This window comes from Cuculus canorus, chromosome 2 (assembly GCF_017976375.1).
Source record: "Cuculus canorus isolate bCucCan1 chromosome 2, bCucCan1.pri, whole genome shotgun sequence".
Lineage (NCBI taxonomy): Eukaryota > Metazoa > Chordata > Aves > Cuculiformes > Cuculidae > Cuculus > Cuculus canorus.
In genome coordinates this window covers 74,614,576-74,634,059 of record NC_071402.1, presented here as the reverse complement: position 1 = coordinate 74,634,059, position 19,484 = coordinate 74,614,576, and the positions used below count along the sequence as shown (strand labels likewise).

Below are 19,484 nucleotides of genomic sequence, written 5' to 3'. Positions count from 1 at the left end.
TGGCCTCATGTTCATATAGGGTCGTGTTGGCACCCATTGGCTGGAGGGTCTGGAGGCAGCCCCAGGGTGGGGTCTGTAAGCTGAGTCCCAGCTCCCCAGCACTCTGCCTGCCTCTTCTTCCTCTGTGGACACATGGTGTGCTATGGGAAGCTTTCCAGAAAGTTCTCCAGAGAGTTCTCTGGAAACTGCAGGGCAGATCCTCTGGAAAGTTTTTTTCAATGAAGAAAGAAGTTTTGAAGAGTCCTGCAGAGCGTTCCCTGCTGAGTCCACACCAGATCGCTCTGATGAGTCCCCCAGTGAGGCCCCCCGGCTTCCCCCCCATCATCATCGGCATCTTGCCCCACTGGTGGAGGAGGCACTGCATGGAGATATCCCAATGGCAGGGGGGAGGCCCTCCTCTTCAGTCATGAGATTTGGAAAGGACCCCCTTGCTTCCTAAACCCCTTCTGAAAGAGAAGCAATTTATTAAAGCAACAGATACAACAGATTGGGAACTGCCATGGATAAATGCTGCAAAAGCCATCTTTGATTAAGAACTTGGGAGTTTAGTTAACAATATGTTCTCCAGTAACTTCCTACACAGTTGGAAGCACCAGTCTTACCAAAGAGGCATCCTTGTTTGGGTAAAGGAGAGAGATTCAGGCCTGTTGACTCATCCCATAATTAAGAGTTCCCATCCTCCAAATAAAGGATTCTAAAAGCCAGATTTATACTCTTGGTGAGGTGACCAAAGTCAATGGTTGAGTGCCGCCTGGCTCTTAAGAAGGTTTTCTGTGTTGTTCCCAGTGGAAGCTGGATGTGGATTTGAAAATGATTCTTTGAGCCTTATAAATAAGGCTTTTAGTCCAGAGAAACGATACAATAAGGCTTTCAACAATAAAAATGAGGCTTTAAGACCCTAAATGAAGTTTAGAGAAAGGATTTGGACAAGTAAGTTGAGGCTTTGTACCCTAGAATTGATGCTTTGGACTCTAAAAATTACTTTGGAAACTAAAAATGGCACTTTGGACCCTATAGTGATAATTCAGACTCTACAACTGTAGCTTTTGTCTTAGAAAAAAGGTGGCTTTGGCCCCAAAAATGACAGTCTAGACCCCTATATGAAGCTTTGGGCCTTAATGTAAGATGGTGAGTCCTAAAATTAAGACTGAGCTGTAAAAAACAGGCTTGGAACCTATGAATGAGAATTTAGGCCCTGAATCTAAAACTTGCAAGTATTTTAATATAAGGTTTGGATACTGAAATGAGGATTTAGAATCTGAAATGAGCTTTTGCTCACCGTGTTCCTGTGGAACAGGAGGGCAACCCCATAGCCGTCCCTCATCCTGCTGCTTCCTGATGTGCGGCTCCTGTCCCTGGCACAACTCCTGCAGAACCTGAACTGCTACTCTTTGAGGTGGTGTCCAAGCAGCCCCTCCGATCCCCTCACTTCCACCATCAGGGAGCAGCAAGTTCCTCATGAGGATGCAGGGGGGACTGTGGCACGTCCCTCCACTGCCAGCCGGCGCAGGGCCAGCCTCCCTGAGCAGCCACAACCACCACTGAAGAGGAAGACGGGCATCTACTGCAGCTCTCTCCTCAGCCTCTCCAGAGGTCATCCCACTGGCAGTGCTCAGTAGCTTCCAGCACAAGAGCAGGACCAGCAGCTGGATCACGTGATGGCCCCCAAGTCCATCAGAAGGCTTCCAGCACTCCAGAGCTACTAAAGAAAGTGAGCTTTCCAAAGTCAAGTGCTGCCCAGCTCCAGGCCAACATCTCTGCAGCTTCTCCTGGGGCAGATGTTTCCAGCAGGGGGGTCTCCAGGGCCAGCCTGTGCCCCATTGCTCAGCACGCTCTGTCCCCATGTCGTGGGGCTCTGGTCTCTGTAGCCTGCTGCAGCCTTGCTACAGCATGGAGTCACCACTTGGTGCTGCTCTCTGCGTCAACCAAGGGTCACAACATGCCAAGGCAGGAACCCAAGCAGCTCAACCAGGGGAAGCACCAAGTTCTGCACCCAGGGAGGCACAATGCCAGGCACCAGCACGGCTGCCCAGCTGGAAAACAGCTTGGCAGGAAAAACCCTGGAGGCTGTGTTAGGAGTTTTGTTGAACAGGTCAAGGAAGGTGATCCTTCCTCTCTCCATGACACTGATAATACCACACCTGGAGCACTGCATCCAGTTTGGCACTCCCCAATACCAGAAAGAGATGAACATACTGGAGAAAGTCCAGCAAAGGGCCATGAAGATGTTGAAGGCACTGTGGCATCTCTCCTCTAAGGAAAGGCTGGCAGGCGGTGTGTAGAGTGAAGTGTCAGAGGCAGCTTTGCCCAAGTACTGAATGAACTGTCACACAGACATTATTAGTAACGTGTTTTGTTTTGTTTCATAGAGCCACCGGGGGAGGTATCTTCCTGCGTTTTCAGCTTCTCTTTCAGGTCAATTCCAACAGCTTTTGCTAATTCCAGACACCTCTGGGATGTTCAAACTAGCACAGTCCTGTTGTCAGGTCTCCTCAGTCTCTTTCAGTTCTCGCTCAGGGTCAAACATCAGTGCAGATGTGGGTGCTGTGCAGCTGTTGCCATGCTCATGATGGGCACCACAGCTACTCCAACCCACTCGACAGACACTGCGGCTCTGCAAACTTCTGCAGCAGGTACTGCAACTGCTTGAACCCTGGCGACAGGAACTGTGGCTGCTCAGATGAAGCAACATGCTGCAGCTGAACGCAACAGCCAATCCGTGCTGGATCCATTGCCCCTGCACAGAAGAAGAAAGACACAGTTCACCACTGTCCTATGTCAAGTCAACAGCAATATAGGCCTATGGAGAAGGAGAGGCACCAACATTCGGAGATGTGGCATCACAGATGGGGCTTCCTTCAGGAAAACTGCTGCTCCGGTCTCCAGTGGGCGGCTCCCCAGAGAAGGCAGAAGGGCTTCTAATTCGTATTTACAGGAAGTGAGGAACAAGGATGGGTTTTTCCCCATGTGATCACATAAACCCATTCACTGATAGCAGGTAATACATTCAGAATAAGAGGGACCCGGTCTCCGTGCAGGCAGAGGAGAGGGACAACTGGCTTTGCTCTACTGTGCAGATTTGATTGCCAGGCACATTATTGAAAAAGCATAACTGCTTCTGCTGCAAACAGCATTATTCAATCCTTATGGGAAAGTGCATCACAGTATATTTTCCACAAATCAGAGCACACAGCATTCCTGCTTCCAATTCCTAGACCTATCCCTGTCATTGAACAGTAGCAGTATTCAGCAATAAACACTTGTTTGAAAACAGCTGTAGAAAGTGCTGACAATCTACAACATAAAACCCTCTCAAGACTTTGAACACGCATTTCCAACTATTATTGCAGTCTCACTTCTCTCCCTGAAGCCACAGGCCTTGTGGAGACGAAACATAATACATAATTATGTGAAGATTCAGTCATTTTACTTTCTCCTGGTAGGTTCAAAGTGTTTCAATGATCTCAGTGATGTGGTAGAGATCACAAGTGCTGCGAAATTAAGACAACTTCAGTTCACAGTTTGTGTTGTCTGGTTGTTCCCTACACAGAGAATGATGGAGAATCTATCTAGTGCCACTTCCCCTCTTCTCCCAAAAGACGCAGGATATCCTTTTCTCCTTGTCCTCCTCCTATGCAGCTCTCTGGTTCTACTGTCTGTGCCTGGCTCTGCTTTGCTGCCTGGCCACCGTGTGTGGATTTACCCTTACGTTGGCTGCTAACAGCTGGCTTTTTTCCAGCAGCTTTTTTTCTGGTGGAGTCCTCTGGGATGGCTGGCAGCCGCCTGAAAGGACACAGCGGGAGGGGAATGCCTTAGGACACAAATGAGCCATGTGCCTGTTGGTGCAGCCCTTCAGCTCAGCCGCTGGCTGCCCTCAGCTCAGGAGAGGAATGTCCCTGAGCCAGGATGCTCAGCTGACACGCGACTGCCCCTGAGCAGAGCTTAGGTGGCCACCGGGGGCTCTCAACAGCCACAGAGGAACCAACTCTGTGAAATGTGGGGCTCCCAGCAGCGCCATCCCACCCCTCTGTGCGCTGCTGTCACCACTGTTGGGTGATGAATGGTACGTGTTTGGGGCTGTGAAGGGGCTCTAGCCTGGTCCACAAGTGACCCCATGCAGATGCCAGCCCTAAAGCTGCCGTCTCACCTGGGTTGAGACTTCTTCTGTGCCACCATGTTCTTTTTTTCCCGGAGCTTTGACATTTCAATATGGCTCAAGCTAGAAGCAGTAGGCGATGGCAGTTCACCAAATGCCCCTGGAAATGGGAAGGAGAAACCTTATCAGAAGAGCATCACTGGGACGCTGCTGGCCCTGGTAGAATGTAGACATGCTCAGGCTCCTTCCCAAAACCTCAAAGAGAGCTGTTCTGCTGCCCTCACAGCCACCTTGACAGTGGCTCTTTATGTTCCCATTTCCATGGCACAGTGTGGTTTTGTGACCATGTTATCAGCCCCAGATTGGGGAAAGAGGAGCTGGGTGGAGCTGGTGATGGGACAGGTACTGCTGCAGAGGGGTCATCTCCTGGGGGCCTTGGCTCGCCATCCTCCCACTGTGCCCTTGGGCATATCCCACCCTGGTGTTCCGTTTTGGGGAAACCAATGAGTTATTTGCAGAACAGGCTGTGCCGAGCTGCCATGAGGCTCTGACACAAATCTGAGCCTTCTGACAACCATCGCTGAAGGATTTCCCCAGCGTACCAGAGAAGCTGGTCAGCTGTGCTGCGGAAAGGAGCCAGGAGCAGCTTTACCTTTTGCGTCCTGCCTGAGAGCTCTCAGCATTCTCCTGTGCTTCCAGCTGTCCTCACCAGGACTCTTCCCCAGTGCTTGAGAGGTCTCCTAGGCGGTTTGGGCACGAACTGCCGGGCAAACCTTGAGACAAAGAGATGGCACCATTGTGACCCACACTACCACCAGCCCTTGGCACTTGCCGTGATCACCTGCTCACAGGCAGGCTTTGGCACTACAGAATGACCCTTTTTTTCCCCAAGCTGACTGCAACCCGTCCCCTAAGGCCACCCTGGGAAACGGAATCACCCTGCCAAGAACTTCAGGACATGATGGGTAGAAAGGGCCCACCTTTCCCATCAGATCTCCCTCACAGGACTGACTGCGGCCAGGGACATGTTCCTGCCTGGTGCCCCTGTAGCAGCACACCTGTGATTGCATGGAGCAAACGCTACCAAATCACATCAGAGCTGCCAGAGGCTTCCTCTGCAGATGTACTCACCCAGGAAAGGTGATGACGTGGCCGGAATCGGTCAGTGAGCCCAAAGGTACATCCCGGGACACCACCATGTCCAGCAGCCGGGGAACCTGCAACAGAGGAGCCCACAGATGGCAGCACATCCTCAGCATGGACGAGACACTCGATACTGGAGGACCCTGAGGCAGTGAGGGTTGGTAGGAGTGTAGCTCTTGCCTGGCCTGACTTGCTGGCCATGTCCTGGTGGGCCACATTCAAGCACTGCTGTGAGACTGCCTGAACTGTGGAGAAGCCTAAACGCTTACCTTAGAAACAGCTTTTTTTCCAGTTCTCCTTCCCAGACATCGTCTCTAGGAAGTCGCAAAAAAACTTCATTGCACCTTTTTCCGTTCGATGACGAGCACCCCTATGTCCTTCAGGACAAGGGCGATGTTGTTCCCCTTCCCCAGGCAGACAGAGAGGAAGGATATGGTGCCCTGGATGCAGATCTCCGCTTTCCGTCGGGACACAGAAGCGGCCGTGGCCACCTTGGAGTATTTGAGGGGCTGCAGCTCCTTGTGTCCTGGAAAACCACACAAAAGGGATTGAGATGCTCACTCAGTGGCACTTCCGCAGATCTTTCCCAAGGCTGCACATCGCAACCACTGCATCACTCAGACAGGTTACATTTTTGGACCTTCTCTGCAGGGAGGAAGTTGCCTTTAGAGAAGCATCTCAGACCCAGGGAAGGGATGCAATGACAGTGCAGCCAGCCAGGGTTTCATCTGCCGTCTTACCAGGCAGGTAGTCCTTGTCGTCTGTCAGGTTGTGGTCAGCTACAAGGTTTCTTGCCAGGTACAATATGGGCCTCTGGATAGTCACGGCCTCATCTCCCACCTTGATCCGTGTGGGGACAATGTCGAAGGAGCCGAGGGTGGGAATTCGGACACCCTGCAAGTGGAAGAGAAGGGAAGGGCCAAAGGGCGAGAACTGGCAGGAGGGAAGAGCTGAGGGTGGCCCTGTCCAAGGGTGATTCTGAAGGCTGGATCCTGACCGATCCCTATGCTCAGAGGCACGAGCCAGGGCAGTGGGAGGAGCTTTGGGGAGGACATGCTGAGTGCTCGCTCCTCCCTTGCCACTCCAAAAAAATCACTGCTGGAGTCTGGGCAGAAGCAGCCCGAGGGCATCCAGGGCATCTCCAGAGACCAACATCTAGCATGTTACCAATACATCCTGCAGTGGGCTAACAGCAAGCCCCAGTACCCCCCCTGCTAGAAGGGAGTGCAATCCATTGTGCGCTTGGTGCGGATGGACCATGACTTTGAAGAGACTGTAATCAGCCCACCTGGGTGGGCAGCAGCATCAACAGGCACCTGCCAGGGGGGCGCACCCAGACACCCACAGCCGCAGTGCCCTGTGACATCTCAACCACTGGCAATGGAGTCACTGCCCAGGGCTTTTTGATGACCACCTGGTTCTCCTCCGATGTAGCCTGCTCCAGCTGTAACAGCAGCTGAGGCAGTTCTCTGCTGAGGAGCCTTCAACAGCAGCCGTGACAGAGCAGCTCACCATGTTCTCCCGGAATCTCTTTGGGCCGGACGAAGTGGTCCTGGTCCTGCTGCAGGCCACTCCTGAGAACTGCATAGTGACACTTGTATGACACCTTCTCGATGTTGCTGTGGAGCACTGCAGCAGAGAGGCTCACTGCCTGCTGGTCCTTGAGAACAACCATGCTGCTGAGGAACAGGAGGGCAACCCGATAGCTGTCCCTCATCCTGCTGCTTCCTGACGTGCGGCTCCTGCCCCTGGCCCAACCCCTGCAGAGCCTGAACTGCTACTCTTTGAGGCGGTGTCCAAGCAGCCCCTCCGATCCCCCCATTTCCACCATCAGGGAGCGGCAAGATCCTCATGAGGATGCAGGGGAGACTGTGGCACGTCCCTCCACTGCCAGCCGGCGCAGGGCCAGCCTCCCTGAGCAGCCACAACCACCACTGAAGAGGGAGACTGGCATCTACTGCAGCCCTCTCTCCTCAGCCTCTCCAGAGGTCATCCCAGTGGCAGTGCTTCATACCAGACCCCAGTAGCTTCCAACACCAGAACAGGACCAGCAGCTGGATCACATGATGGCCCCCAAGTCCATCAGAAGGCTTCCAGCACTTCAGAGCTACTAAAGAAAGTGAGCTTTCTGAAGACAAATGCTGCCCAGCTCCAGGCCAACATCTTTGCCTGTCCCTGTCATTGAACAGTAGCAGTATTCAGCAATAAACACTTGTTTGAAAACAGCTGTAGAAAGTGCTGACAATCCACAACATAAACCACCCCTCAAGACTTTGAACACGCATTTCCAACTATTATTGTAGTCCTCACTTCTCTCCCTGAAGCCACAGGCCTTGTGGAGACGAAACATAATACATAATTATGTGAAGATTCAGTCATTTTACTTTCTCCTGGTAGGTTCAAAGTGTTTCAATGATCTCTGGTGGTGGAGATCACAAGTGCTGCGAAATTAAGACAACTCCAGTTCACAGTTTGTGTTGTCTGGTTGTTCCCTACACAGAGAATGATGGAGAATCTATCTAGTGCCACTTCCCCTCTTCTCCCAAAAGACGCAGGATAAGAGAGCAAACCTCACTCACTTTGCTTACAAGGGCTGCTGCAAGCTGCTCCTAAGGCAGCACAACATTCCGAGTCCAGTGCAGCACCATTCACCTTGGCTTCACAGCAAGTGCCTGTCTGAGATGTTAGACCATCAAGTCCCCATCCAGGTACCCGCAGCAGGAGAGAAACCACCACGGAACCCTTACAGCAAAAAGAGCTGGCGTGCCACCAGGATGGAGTGCACTGAAGAAGTGCAAGCTCTTAGAAGAAAACCTTCCACCAGAGTTGTTTAGTACACCGTTCAGTTTAGAAGGGGTGGAAAGGCTCTCTCACCAGAAGTGGGCAATAGAGGCACTGCATTTTATCGCCTGGGCCCCACTGCCAGAAGAGGTTCTCCAGCTGCTACACATTTACATTGGACTGATTTATTTTATCTAGTGACTGGTCAGTCTGAAAATTTTAAAGCAGGGATCACAGCCTGGAACTCCCTGTTAGGTTATTATTCACTCTCCGCTCCTGAGGGCTCAGCGCCAGCACACCCCACTCCTCAACTGCAAATTCAATGGCCAGGCTGGGAACTTTAAACAGCTCAGGGCAAACCCACCGCAAGTCCCCATTTGGACTCCAAAAGATCTCGGCCTTGGAGCCTCTGGAAAAAGCTTTTGACCCTAAACCCAAGCGCGCATTCCCTAAAAACAGAGTTCGGACCCTACAGATCAATGGTCACCACCTCAAAACAGGGCTTTGTGCCACACCTGGAAGGTTTGGTAGCATCTCTCGATGTTCCCTCTAAACCACATGGATCTGAGCCACGCACCTGTTTTGCTCCTGCTGCTCCTGGCACCCCAAGCGTCGACCACTGCAGTCAGGGCCACTCAGTCGTGCAGACCATGGGTGTGGTCTGCAGTGACTGCTGTTGACTAGACCTGGACACCAAAGCGCAGGGCTGGAAGCTGTATCCTGCTAATACATTCCTCTGAGGTTCTTCACCACTGACCAGAACGCCTCAGGCCTCCTTTTTAGCAATTCTGCTGTCATAGATCCTGGTGGCCGTGGAATGAAGACCTTGGACTTCCTGTGCATGCTGGCCTCAAAGCTTGTTGACAGTAATTTGTGTCCAATGGGAAATTCCTTTTCTCCTTGTCCTCCTCCTGTGCAGCTCTGAGGTTCTGCTGCCTGTGCCTGGCTCTGGTTGGGTGCTTGGCTGCTGTGTGCTGCTTCCTGATGTGCGGCTCCTACCCCTGGCCCAACCCCTGCGGAGCCTGAACTGCTACTCTTTGAGGCGGTGTCTAAGCAGCCTCTCCAATCCTCCATTTCCATCAACAGGGAGCGGCAAGGTGCACATGAGGATGCAGGGGAGACTGTGGCACAGCAGGGGAAGGAAGCACGACAGCAGGAGGGGAAGCACTGTCAGAGTGGAGACAGAAACTTGCTGCCCCTGCCCCAACACTGCAGCTCATGGCATGTCCCAGGATCCAACTCAGGCCTTGGGCAGGCCCCGCTCCAAGACTGCAGCTCATGGCACGTCCCGGGATCCAACACAGCCCTTGGGCAGTCCCCGCTCCAAGACTGCAGCTCATTGTGTGTCCTGGGATCCAGCACATTCCTTGGCAGTCCCTGCCCCAGCACTGCAGCTTCCAGCATGTCCTGGGCCCCTCCTGGCTGCTGGACCCTGCATCTCCTCTGTGGATAGCATGAGGACAGATCTGCATGTAGTTTAAGATCGGGGTCTGGAAATGGAACATCTGTGAAATATTTCTGAGTCTTTTCAGCTTCACGGGTTGTTCCTACACACTCATGATGTGGAGTTTCTCCCCCAGGCAGAGGGAGAACAGTCACAGGGCTCAGATTCTGATCTCACTCCAGTCTCCTGTTTCCCACCCTGAAGAGATGTTTTACCACAGGGCACTAAGCACGAAGTGCCATCAGCATAAAAGCTCAAACTCACAAGTACTTTGTGCAATGAAGTTTTACTTAACCTATTACAACAAGAAAGGTAACAAATGATTAATAGTGATTAACAGCAAGTTAACAGTAACAGCTTTCCAAGCAATGTGTCTAATCATTACTACAAGAGAATGAGTATAGTGATTAAGAAAGATATATCATCAATTGTCCTATTATCATCCTCCAGATACACAGTCACTGTTGGAACCCCTTTTTTTGTGGTGCAGATTTGGATAGTCTGTCTCAGACAACTGAGGTTCCTACGCAGTGTGTCCAGTTGTAGGTGCCATCTCCATCGATTGCTGTGAAGGGTCCAGTTTTATATCATTGAATAAACAACTTGTGTCATTCTAAAAATGCCGGATCTCTGGTCTCAGCAGCTCATTGCCCCACTCCTGGCACAGTCCAGTTCTACTGACAATACAACTATGACACCTCCTAATGCTCTGTGCATTTAAGAATAGCACAGAACAATAGCACTGATAATAGCAATGGGAGAGGTTACAGATTAAACAGTATATGTAGCAATGTGATATGAATCATCCATGGGTTACCCGTATTGTTTTAGGCCTGTCGATCGATCAGGCCCTGTCACTTGCAGAAGTCAGTCCATAGTGATGTATTTGCTCCGTGGACAGTGCCTGGAGGAGGTGCTGTGACAGCAGCTTTTCCATTTCAGGTGGTTGTTTTGCCGCGCGAGGGAATCCAAGGAGCATATTTCCACTCTCTTCAGCTCAGAGTGCTGCACCAGCTGCCCAAGGCACACAAGCAGAGGATCCTTGAGCTGACAGGCTCTGCTGGTTTTGGACAGGGCAGTTCAATTTCTTCATGTACAAACAAGGGGAATGGCTTTTCATAGCCCAGCAGTCACAGAGCAGGTGCAGTCACTAAAGCTTTCTTGGGAAATCTCCATGGGCTTTACCTTGTCTGTTGTCCAGGGTAGGGATTCTCTGGCATCTGGAGCATCTACTGATGATGTGTTGTTGCAACAGTAATCCTGCTCAGTACGAGAGGAACTGCAGGTTCAGACCCCTGGTGCGTGTGCTTGGCTGAGGAGCCACTGGCGCGAGGCTACCATCTGCGGGCTTACGACTGAACGCCACTAAGTCAGAATCCTGCCTAGAAGTAGCGATACATCTGGAGCAGTGGTTTGTCCTGGGAGTTTCCACAGAAGAATGTCTCCCAGGCAACAGAATCCTACAGCTCCTGAAAAGGCTCACGTTTGCTTTTAGTAACTGTTCCAGGAAGATTTTGAGTCATCCAGTAAATGACTCCTTGTGGGAGAATGCCGCCCAGGTATTTTACACTTCTCGTAGGGAGTGTAGCTTGGGTGGAAAAGCCCATGGCCCTTCAGAGCAAAGGCCAGCAGCAAGGGGGGTGGGTGTCAGCTGAGTGACATTCCTTGGCTACTTATAAAATATCAACAGATTGTACCAAACATCTCCATTTTTAAACACAGCATCCACAAGTCTTTTACTATGATTGCTAGGAAGCAAAGTGGAGGCCAGAGGGAGCCTTATCCAGGTGAGCTGTATCTTTCCCTAGGTAAAAGCAAAAAGGTGTGAGAGCCTGGATGAAGAGACGCACTGATTCGAGGGAGGAATATTTGCCCCAAATCTATTAGACAACAATAGAACGGTTTAAGATTGGGTCTGCTGGGTGTGGCAGCGCGCCCTTCATCCCAGGAGCTCCTGTCAAGCTGCTGCCCAAGGCTTGCAGGCACCTCCGGGACCCTCCAAAGTCTCCTCCTCATCCTCCTTCAGGGTTTAAATATCTGTCAGGGATGCTCTGTCCTGTTAAGAGCATGAGTATGGTCTGTGGCAGGGGGGAGGCCCTCCTCTTCAGTCATGAGATTTGGAAAGGACCCCCTTGCTTCCTAAACCCCTTCTGAAAGAGAAGCAATTTATTAAAGCAACAGATACAACAGATTGGGAACTGCCATGGATAAATGCTGCAAAAGCCATCTTTGATTAAGAACTTGGGAGTTTAGTTAACAATATGTTCTCCAGTAACTTCCTACACAGTTGGAAGCACCAGTCTTACCAAAGAGGCATCCTTGTTTGGGTAAAGGAGAGAGATTCAGGCCTGTTGACTCATCCCATAATTAAGAGTTCCCATCCTCCAAATAAAGGATTCTAAAAGCCAGATTTATACTCTTGGTGAGGTGACCAAAGTCAATGGTTGAGTGCCGCCTGGCTCTTAAGAAGGTTTTCTGTGTTGTTCCCAGTGGAAGCTGGATGTGGATTTGAAAATGATTCTTTGAGCCTTATAAATAAGGCTTTTAGTCCAGAGAAACGATACAATAAGGCTTTCAACAATAAAAATGAGGCTTTAAGACCCTAAATGAAGTTTAGAGAAAGGATTTGGACAAGTAAGTTGAGGCTTTGTACCCTAGAATTGATGCTTTGGACTCTAAAAATTACTTTGGAAACTAAAAATGGTACTTTGGACCCTACAGTGATAATTCAGACTCTACAATTGTAGCTTTTGTCTTAGAAAAAAAGTGGCTTTGGCCCCCAAAATAACAGTCTAGACCCTTACATGAAGCTTTGGGCCTTAATGTAAGATGGTGAGTCCTAAAATTAAGACTGAGCTGTAAAAAACAGGCTTGGACCCTATGAATGAGAATTTAGGCCCTGAATCTAAAACTTGCAAGTATTTTAATGTAAGGTTTGGATACTGAAATGAGGATTTAGAATCTGAAATGAGCTTTTGCTCACCGTGTTTCTGTGGAACAGGAGGGCAACCCCATAGCTGTCCCTCATCCTGCTGCTTCCTGATGTGCGGCTCCTGCCCCTGGCCCAACCCCTGCAGAACCTGAGCTGCTACTCTTCGAGGTAGTGTCCAAGCAACTCCTCCAATCCCCTAACTTCCACCATCAGGGAGCAGCAAGTTCCTCATGAGGATGCAGGGGGGACTGTGGCACGTCCCTCCACTGCCAGCCGGCACAAGGCCAGCCTCTTTGAACAGCCACAACCACCACTGAAGAAGGAGACTGGCATCTACTGCAGCTCTCTCTCCTCAGCCTCTCCAGAGGTCATCCCACTGGCAGTGCTCAGTAGCTTCCAACACCAGAGCAGGACCAGCAGCTGGATCACGTGATGGCCCCCAAGTCCATCAGAAGGCTTCCAGCACTCCAGAGCTACTAAAGAAAGTGAGCTTTCCAAAGTCAAGTGCTGCCCAGCTCCAGGCCAACATCTCTGCAGCTTCTCCTGGGGCAGATGTTTCCAGCAGGGGGGTCTCCAGGGCCAGCCTGTGCCCCATTGCTCAGCACCCTCTGTCCCCATGTCGTGGGGCTCTGGTCTCTGTAGCCTACTGCAGCCTTGCTACAGCATGGAGTCACCACTTGGTGCTGCTCTCTGCGTCAACCAAGGGTCACAACATGCCAAGGCAGGAACCCAAGCAGCTCAGCCAGGGGAAGCACCAAGTTCTGCACCCAGGGAGGCACAATGCCAGGCACCAGCACGGCTGCCCAGCTGGAAAACAGCTTGGCAGAAAAGGCCCTGGAGGTCCTGGTGGGCACCAAGCTGATCGACATCAAGCAGTGTGCCCTTGCCACAGGGAACACTGACGCTGCCCTGGGCTGTGTTAGGAGTTTTGTTGAACAGGTCAAGGAAGGTGATCCTTCCTCTCTCCATGACACTGATAATACCACACCTGGAGCACTGCATCCAGTTTGGCACTCCCCAATACCAGAAAGAGATGAACATACTGGAGAAAGTCCAGCAAAGGGCCATGAAGATGTTGAAGGCACTGTGGCATCTCTCCTCTAAGGAAAGGCTGGCAGGCGGTGTGTAGAGTGAAGTGTCAGAGGCAGCTTTGCCCAAGTACTGAATGAACTGTCACACAGACATTATTAGTAACGTGTTTTGTTTTGTTTCATAGAGCCACCGGGGGAGGTATCTTCCTGCGTTTTCAGCTTCTCTTTCAGGTCAATTCCAACAGCTTTTGCTAATTCCAAACACCTTTGGGATGTTCAAACTAGCACAGTCCTGTTGTCAGGTCTCCTCAGTCTCTTTCAGTTCTCGCTCAGGGTCAAACATCAGTGCAGATGTGGGTGCTGTGCAGCTGTTGCCATGCTCATGATGGGCACCACAGCTACTCCAACCCACTCGACAGACACTGCGGCTCTGCAAACTTCTGCAGCAGGTACTGCAACTGCTTGAACCCTGGCGACAGGAACTGTGGCTGCTCAGATGAAGCAACATGCTGCAGCTGAACGCAACAGCCAATCCGTGCTGGATCCATTGCCCCTGCACAGAAGAAGAAAGACACAGTTCACCACTATCCTATGTCAACTCACCAGCAATATAGGCCTATGGAGAAGGAGAGGCACCAACATTCGGAGATGTGGCATCACAGATGGGGCTTCCTTCAGGAAAACTGCTGCTCCAGTCTCCAGTGGGCGGCTCCCCAGACAAGGCAGAAGGGCTTCTAATTCATATTTACAGGAATTGAGGAGCAAGGATGGGTTTTTCCCCATGTGATCCACATGAACCCATTCATTGATAGCAGGTAATACATTCAGAATAAGAGGGACCCGGTCTCCGTGCAGGCAGAGGAGAGGGACAACTGGCTTTGCTCTACTGTGCAGATTTGATTGCCAGGCACATTATTGAAAAAACATAACTGCTTCTGCTGCAAACAGCATTATTCAACCCTTATGGGAAATTGCATCACAATATGTTTTCCACAAATCAGAGCACACAGTTAGCACTCCTGCTTCCAATTCCTAGACCCATCCCTGCATTGAACCTAGACCTATCCCTATCCAATTCCTAGACCTATCCCTACATTGAACAGTATTCAGCTATAAACACTTGTTTGAAAACAGCTGCAGAAAGTGCTGACAATCCACAACATAAAACCCCCCAAGACCTTGAAGATGCATTTCCAACTATTATTGTAGTCCTCCGTGAAGCCACAGGCCTTGTGGAGACAAAACATAATACATAATTATGTGAAGACTCAAGTCATTTTACTTTCTCCTGGTAGGTTCAAAGTGTTTCAATGATCTCTGGTGGTGGAGATCGCAAGTGCTGCGAAATTAAGACAACTCCAGTTCACAGTTTGTGTTGTCTGGTCGTTCCCTACACAGAGAATGATGGAGAATCTGTCTAGTGCCACTTCCCCTCTCCTCCCAAAAGACGCAGGATAAGAGAGCAAACCTCACTCACTTTGCTTACAAGGGCTGCTGCAAGCTGCTCCTAAGGCAGCACAACATTCCGAGTCCAGTGCAGCACCATTCACCTTGGCTTCACAGCAAGTGCCTGTCTGAGATGTTAGACCATCAAGTCCCCATCCAGGTACCCGCAGCAGGAGAGAAACCACCACGGAACCCTCACAGCAAAAAGAGCTGGCGTGCCACCAGGATGGAGTGCACTGAAGAAGTGCAAGCTCTTAGAAGAAAACCTTCCACCAGAGTTGTTTAGTACACCGTTCAGTTTAGAAGGGGTGGAAAGGCTCTCTCACCAGAAGTGGGCAATAGAGGCACTGCATTTTATCGCCTGGGCCCCACTGCCAGAAGAGGTTCTCCAGCTGCTACACATTTACATTGGACTGATTTATTTTATCTAGTGACTGGTCAGTCTGAAAATTTTAAAGCAGGGATCACAGCCTGGAACTCCCTGTTAGGTTATTATTCACTCTCCGCTCCTGAGGGCTCAGCGCCGGCACACCCCACTCCTCAACTGCAAATTGAATGGCCAGGCTGGGAACTTTAAACAGCTCAGGGCAAACCCACCGCAAGTCCCCATTTGGACTCCAAAAGTTCTAGGTCTTATATAAATGAGGCCTTGGAGCCTCTGGAAAAAGCTTTTGACCCTAAACCCAAGCGCGCATTCCCTAAAAACAGAGTTCGGACCCTACAGATCAATGTTCACCACCTCAAAACAGGGCTTTGTGCCACACCTGGAAGGTTTGGTAGCATCTCTCGATGTTCCCTCTAAACCACATGGATCTGAGCCACGCACCTGTTTTGCTCCTGCTGCTCCTGGCACCCCAAGCCCCGATCACTGCAGTCAGGGCCACTCAGTCGTGCAGACCATGGGTGTGGTCTGCAGTGACTGCTGTTGACTAGACCTGGACACCAAAGCGCAGGGCTGGAAGCTGTATCCTGCTAATACATTCCTCTGAGGTTCTTTCACCACCGACCAGAATGCCTCAGGTCTTCTTTTTAGCAATTCTGCTGTCATAGATCCTGGTGGCTGTGTAATGAAGACCTTGGACTTCTTGTGCATGCTGGCCTCAGAGCTTGCTGACAGTAATTTGTGTCCAATGGGAAATTCCTGTTCTCCTTGTCCTCCTCCTATGCAGCTCTGTAGTTCTGCTGCCTGTGCCTGGCTCTGCTTTGCTGCCTGGCCACCGTGTGTGGATTTACCCTTATGCTGGCTGCTAACAGCTGGCTTTTTTCCAGCAGCTTTTTTTCTGGTGGAGTCCTCTGGGATGGCTGGCAGCCGCCTGAAAGGACACAACGGGAGGGGAATGCCTTAGGACACAATGAGCCATGTGCCTGTTGGTGCAGCCTTTCAGCTCAGCCGCTGGCTGCCCTCAGCTCAGGAGAGGAATGTCCCTGAGCCAGGATGCTCAGCTGACACGCGACTGCCCCTGAACAGAGCTTAGGTGGCCACCGGGGGCTCTCAACAGCCACAGAGGAACCAACTCTGTGAAATGTGGGACTCCCAGCAGCGCCATCCCACCCCTCTGTGCGCTGCTGTCACCACTGTTGGGTGATGAATGGTACGTGTTTGGGGCTGTGAAGGGGCTCTAGCCTGGTCCACAAGTGACCCCATGCAGATGCCAGCCCTAAACCTGCCATCTCACCTGGGTCGAGACTTCTGTGCCACCATATTCTTTTTTTCCCAAAGCTTTGACATTTCAATATGGCTCAAGCTAGAAGCAGTAGGCGATGGCAGTTCATCAAATGCCCCTGGAAATGGGAAGGAGAAACTTATCAGAAGAGCATCACTGGGATGCTGCTGGCCCTGGTAGAATTTAGACATGCTCAGGCTCTTTCCCAAAACCTCGAAGGGAGCTGTTCTGCTGCCCTCACAGCCACCTTGACAGTGGCCCTTTATGTTCTCATTTCCATGGCACAGTGTGGTTTTGTGACCATGTTATCAGCCCCAGATTTGGGAAAGAGGAGCTGGGTGGAGCTGGTGATGGGACAGGTACTGCTGCAGAGGGGTCATTTCCTGGGGGCCTTGGCTCGCCATCCTCCCACTGTGCCCTTGGGCATATCCCACCCTGGTGTTCCGTTTTGGGGAAATCAATGAGTTATTATAGAACAGGCTGTGCCGAGCTGCCATGAGGCTCTTGACACAAATCTGAGCCTTCTGACAACCATCGCTGAAGGATTTCCCCAGCGTACCAGAGAAGCTGGTCGGCTGTGCTGCGGAAAGGAGCCAGGAACAGCTTTACCTTTTGCGTCCTGCCTGAGAGCTCTCAGCATTCTCCTGTGCTTCCAGCTGTCCTCACCTGGGACTCTTCCGCAGTGCCTGAGAGGTCTCCTAGGCGGTTTGGGCACGAACTGCCGGGCAAACCTTGAGACAAAGAGATGGCACCATTGTGACCCACACTACCACCAGCCCTTGGCACTTGCCGTGATCACCTGCTCACAGGCAGGCTTTGGCACTACAGAATGACCCTTTCTTTATTCCCCAAGCTGACTGCAACCCGTCCCCTAAGGCCACCCTGGGAAACGGAATCACCCTGCCAAGAACTTCAGGACATGATGGGTAGAAAGGGCCCACCTTTCCCATCAGATCTCCCTCACAGGACTGACTGCGGCCAGGGACATGTTCCTGCCTGGTGCCCCTGTAGCAGCACACCTGAGATTGCATGGAGCAAACGCTACCAAATCACATCAGAGCTGCCAGAGGCTTCCTCTGCAGATGTACTCACTCAGGAAAGGTGATGACGTGGCCGGAATCGGTCAGTGAGCCCAAAGGTACATCCCGGGACACCACCATGTCCAGCAGCCGGGGAACCTGCAACAGAGGAGCCCACAGATGGCAGCACATCCTCAGCATGGACGAGACACTCGATATTGGAGGACCCTGAGGCAGTGAGGGTTGGTAGGAGCGTAGCTCTTGCCTGGCCTGACTTGCTGGCCATGTCCTGGTGGGCCACATTCAAGCACTGCTGTGAGACTGCCTGAACTGTGGAGAAGCCTAAACGCTTACCTTAGAAACAGCTTTTTTCCAGTTCTCCTTCCCAGACATCGTCTCTAGGAAGTCGCAAAAAAACTTTATTTGCACCTTTTTGCGTTCAATGACGAGCACCCCTATGTCCTTCAGGACAAGGGCGATGTTGTTCCCCTTCCCCAGGCAGACAGAGAGGAAGGCTATGGTGCCCTGGATGCAGATCTCCGCTTTCCGTCGGGACACAGAAGCGGCTGTGGCCACCTTGGAGTATTTGAGGGGCTGTAGCTCCTTGTGTCCTGGAAAACCACACAAAAGGGATTGAGACGCTCAATCAGTGGCACTTCTGCAGACCTTTCCCAAGGGTGCACAAGGCAACCACTGCATCACTGAGACAGGTTACATTTTTGGGCCTTCTCTGCAGGGAGGAAGTTGCCTTTAGAGAAGCATCTCAGACCCAGGGAAGGGATGCAATGACCGTGCAGCCAGCCAGGGTTTCATCTGCTGTCTTACCAGGCAGATAGTCCTTGTCGTCTGTCAGGTTGTGTTCAGCTACAAGGTTTCTTGCCAGGTAAAACATCGGCCTCTGGATAGTCACGGCCTCATCTCCCACCTTGATCTGCGTGGGGACAATGTCGAAGGAGCCGAGGGTGGGAATTCGGACACCCTGCAGGTGGAAGAGAAGGGAAGGGCCAAAGGGTGAGTACTGATAGGAGGGAAGAGCTGAGGGTGGCCCTGTGCAAGGGCGGTTCTGAAGGCTGGATCCTGACCGATCCCTATGCTCAGAGGCACAAGCCAGGGCAGTGGGACGAGCTTTGGGGAGGACATGCTGAGTGCTCGCTCCTCCCTTGCCACTCCAAAAAAATCACTGCTGGAGTCTGGGCAGAAGCAGCCCGAGGGCAGCCAGGGCGTCTCCAGAGACCAACATCAGCCCTGCCGTACAACTCCGCCAACCAGGGGTGTTAGTACTTTGGATCAGCCCAGTTTGTCTCTCAGTGGGGACTTTTGGGGTGAGTTTCTTGCTTTCTAGGGAGCCAGCGCCTCATGGCTATGGGGACCCCTCATCCCTCTGGGCTCACAAGGACAATGTGGGTATCACCCTACCTTGTCCTGAAGCAGTCTTTCTTGAATGTAGCCAGCCACCACATCCCAGATGGCTGTTCGCTCTGGAAAGCAAAGGAAAACCAGGTCATGCTCTGCGTCTGCCAGCTCTCAACCCTCCAATATCCCCTGAGCTGCAGCACACTGGGAGAGGTAAGTTGTCGTTGCTGTCCCCAGTCCCAAATGCAGACACCACTGAGATGGCTGCAGTGGCTGTGGATGCCTGTACCTTCAGCAGTGATGCTGGGCATCATGAAGGCATGCTCCGTCCCATCCCAGAAGTCCATCTTGGTCCGCCTCACACCGGGAGTCACTCCTTACTGACAGAAACACGTAGGGATCTCAGCCCCGTGTCTGCCCTCTGGACGACTCTCCAGAGTGCTGGACCCACCACCCTGCGTCCCATTTTATACCATAGTGCAGCCACGTCACACCCATTGTGACATCATTGTAACAGGGCCCAACACTTGACGTGTGCTGACAGCAGAGCCTTTAGGTCAAAGCATGGGTAAGGC

General features: G+C 51.6%; 1 protein-coding gene across 1 annotated transcript; it reads right to left on the bottom strand.

Moving 5' to 3' along the window:
• Window positions 1-16,545: 16,545 nt before the first annotated feature.
• LOC128851154 (coiled-coil domain-containing protein 81-like) lies at window positions 16,546-19,256 on the bottom strand. Its single transcript, XM_054057875.1, has 7 exons — window positions 19,199-19,256; window positions 18,973-19,079; window positions 18,382-18,535; window positions 17,911-18,167; window positions 17,630-17,715; window positions 17,147-17,268; window positions 16,546-16,655 (listed from the first exon to the last, which is right to left on the bottom strand). Exons 1-7 carry the CDS (start codon window positions 19,254-19,256, stop codon window positions 16,546-16,548), a joined length of 894 nt encoding a protein of 297 aa, XP_053913850.1.
• Window positions 19,257-19,484: the final 228 nt, after the last annotated feature.

Excerpts from the sequence above, each read along its gene's own strand:
- LOC128851154 (XM_054057875.1), bottom strand. The coding sequence starts at position 19,256 with ATGGACTTCTGGGATGGGACGGAGCATGCCTTCATGATGCCCAGCATC. Across the intron at positions 19,080-19,198 it reads GCCCAGCATCACTGCTGAAG|AGCTGGCAGACGCAGAGCAT; the intron begins GTACAGGCATCC and ends TGGAGGGTTGAG. Across the intron at positions 17,269-17,629 it reads CACGTCATCACCTTTCCTGA|GTTTGCCCGGCAGTTCGTGC; the intron begins GTGAGTACATCT and ends CTTTGTCTCAAG.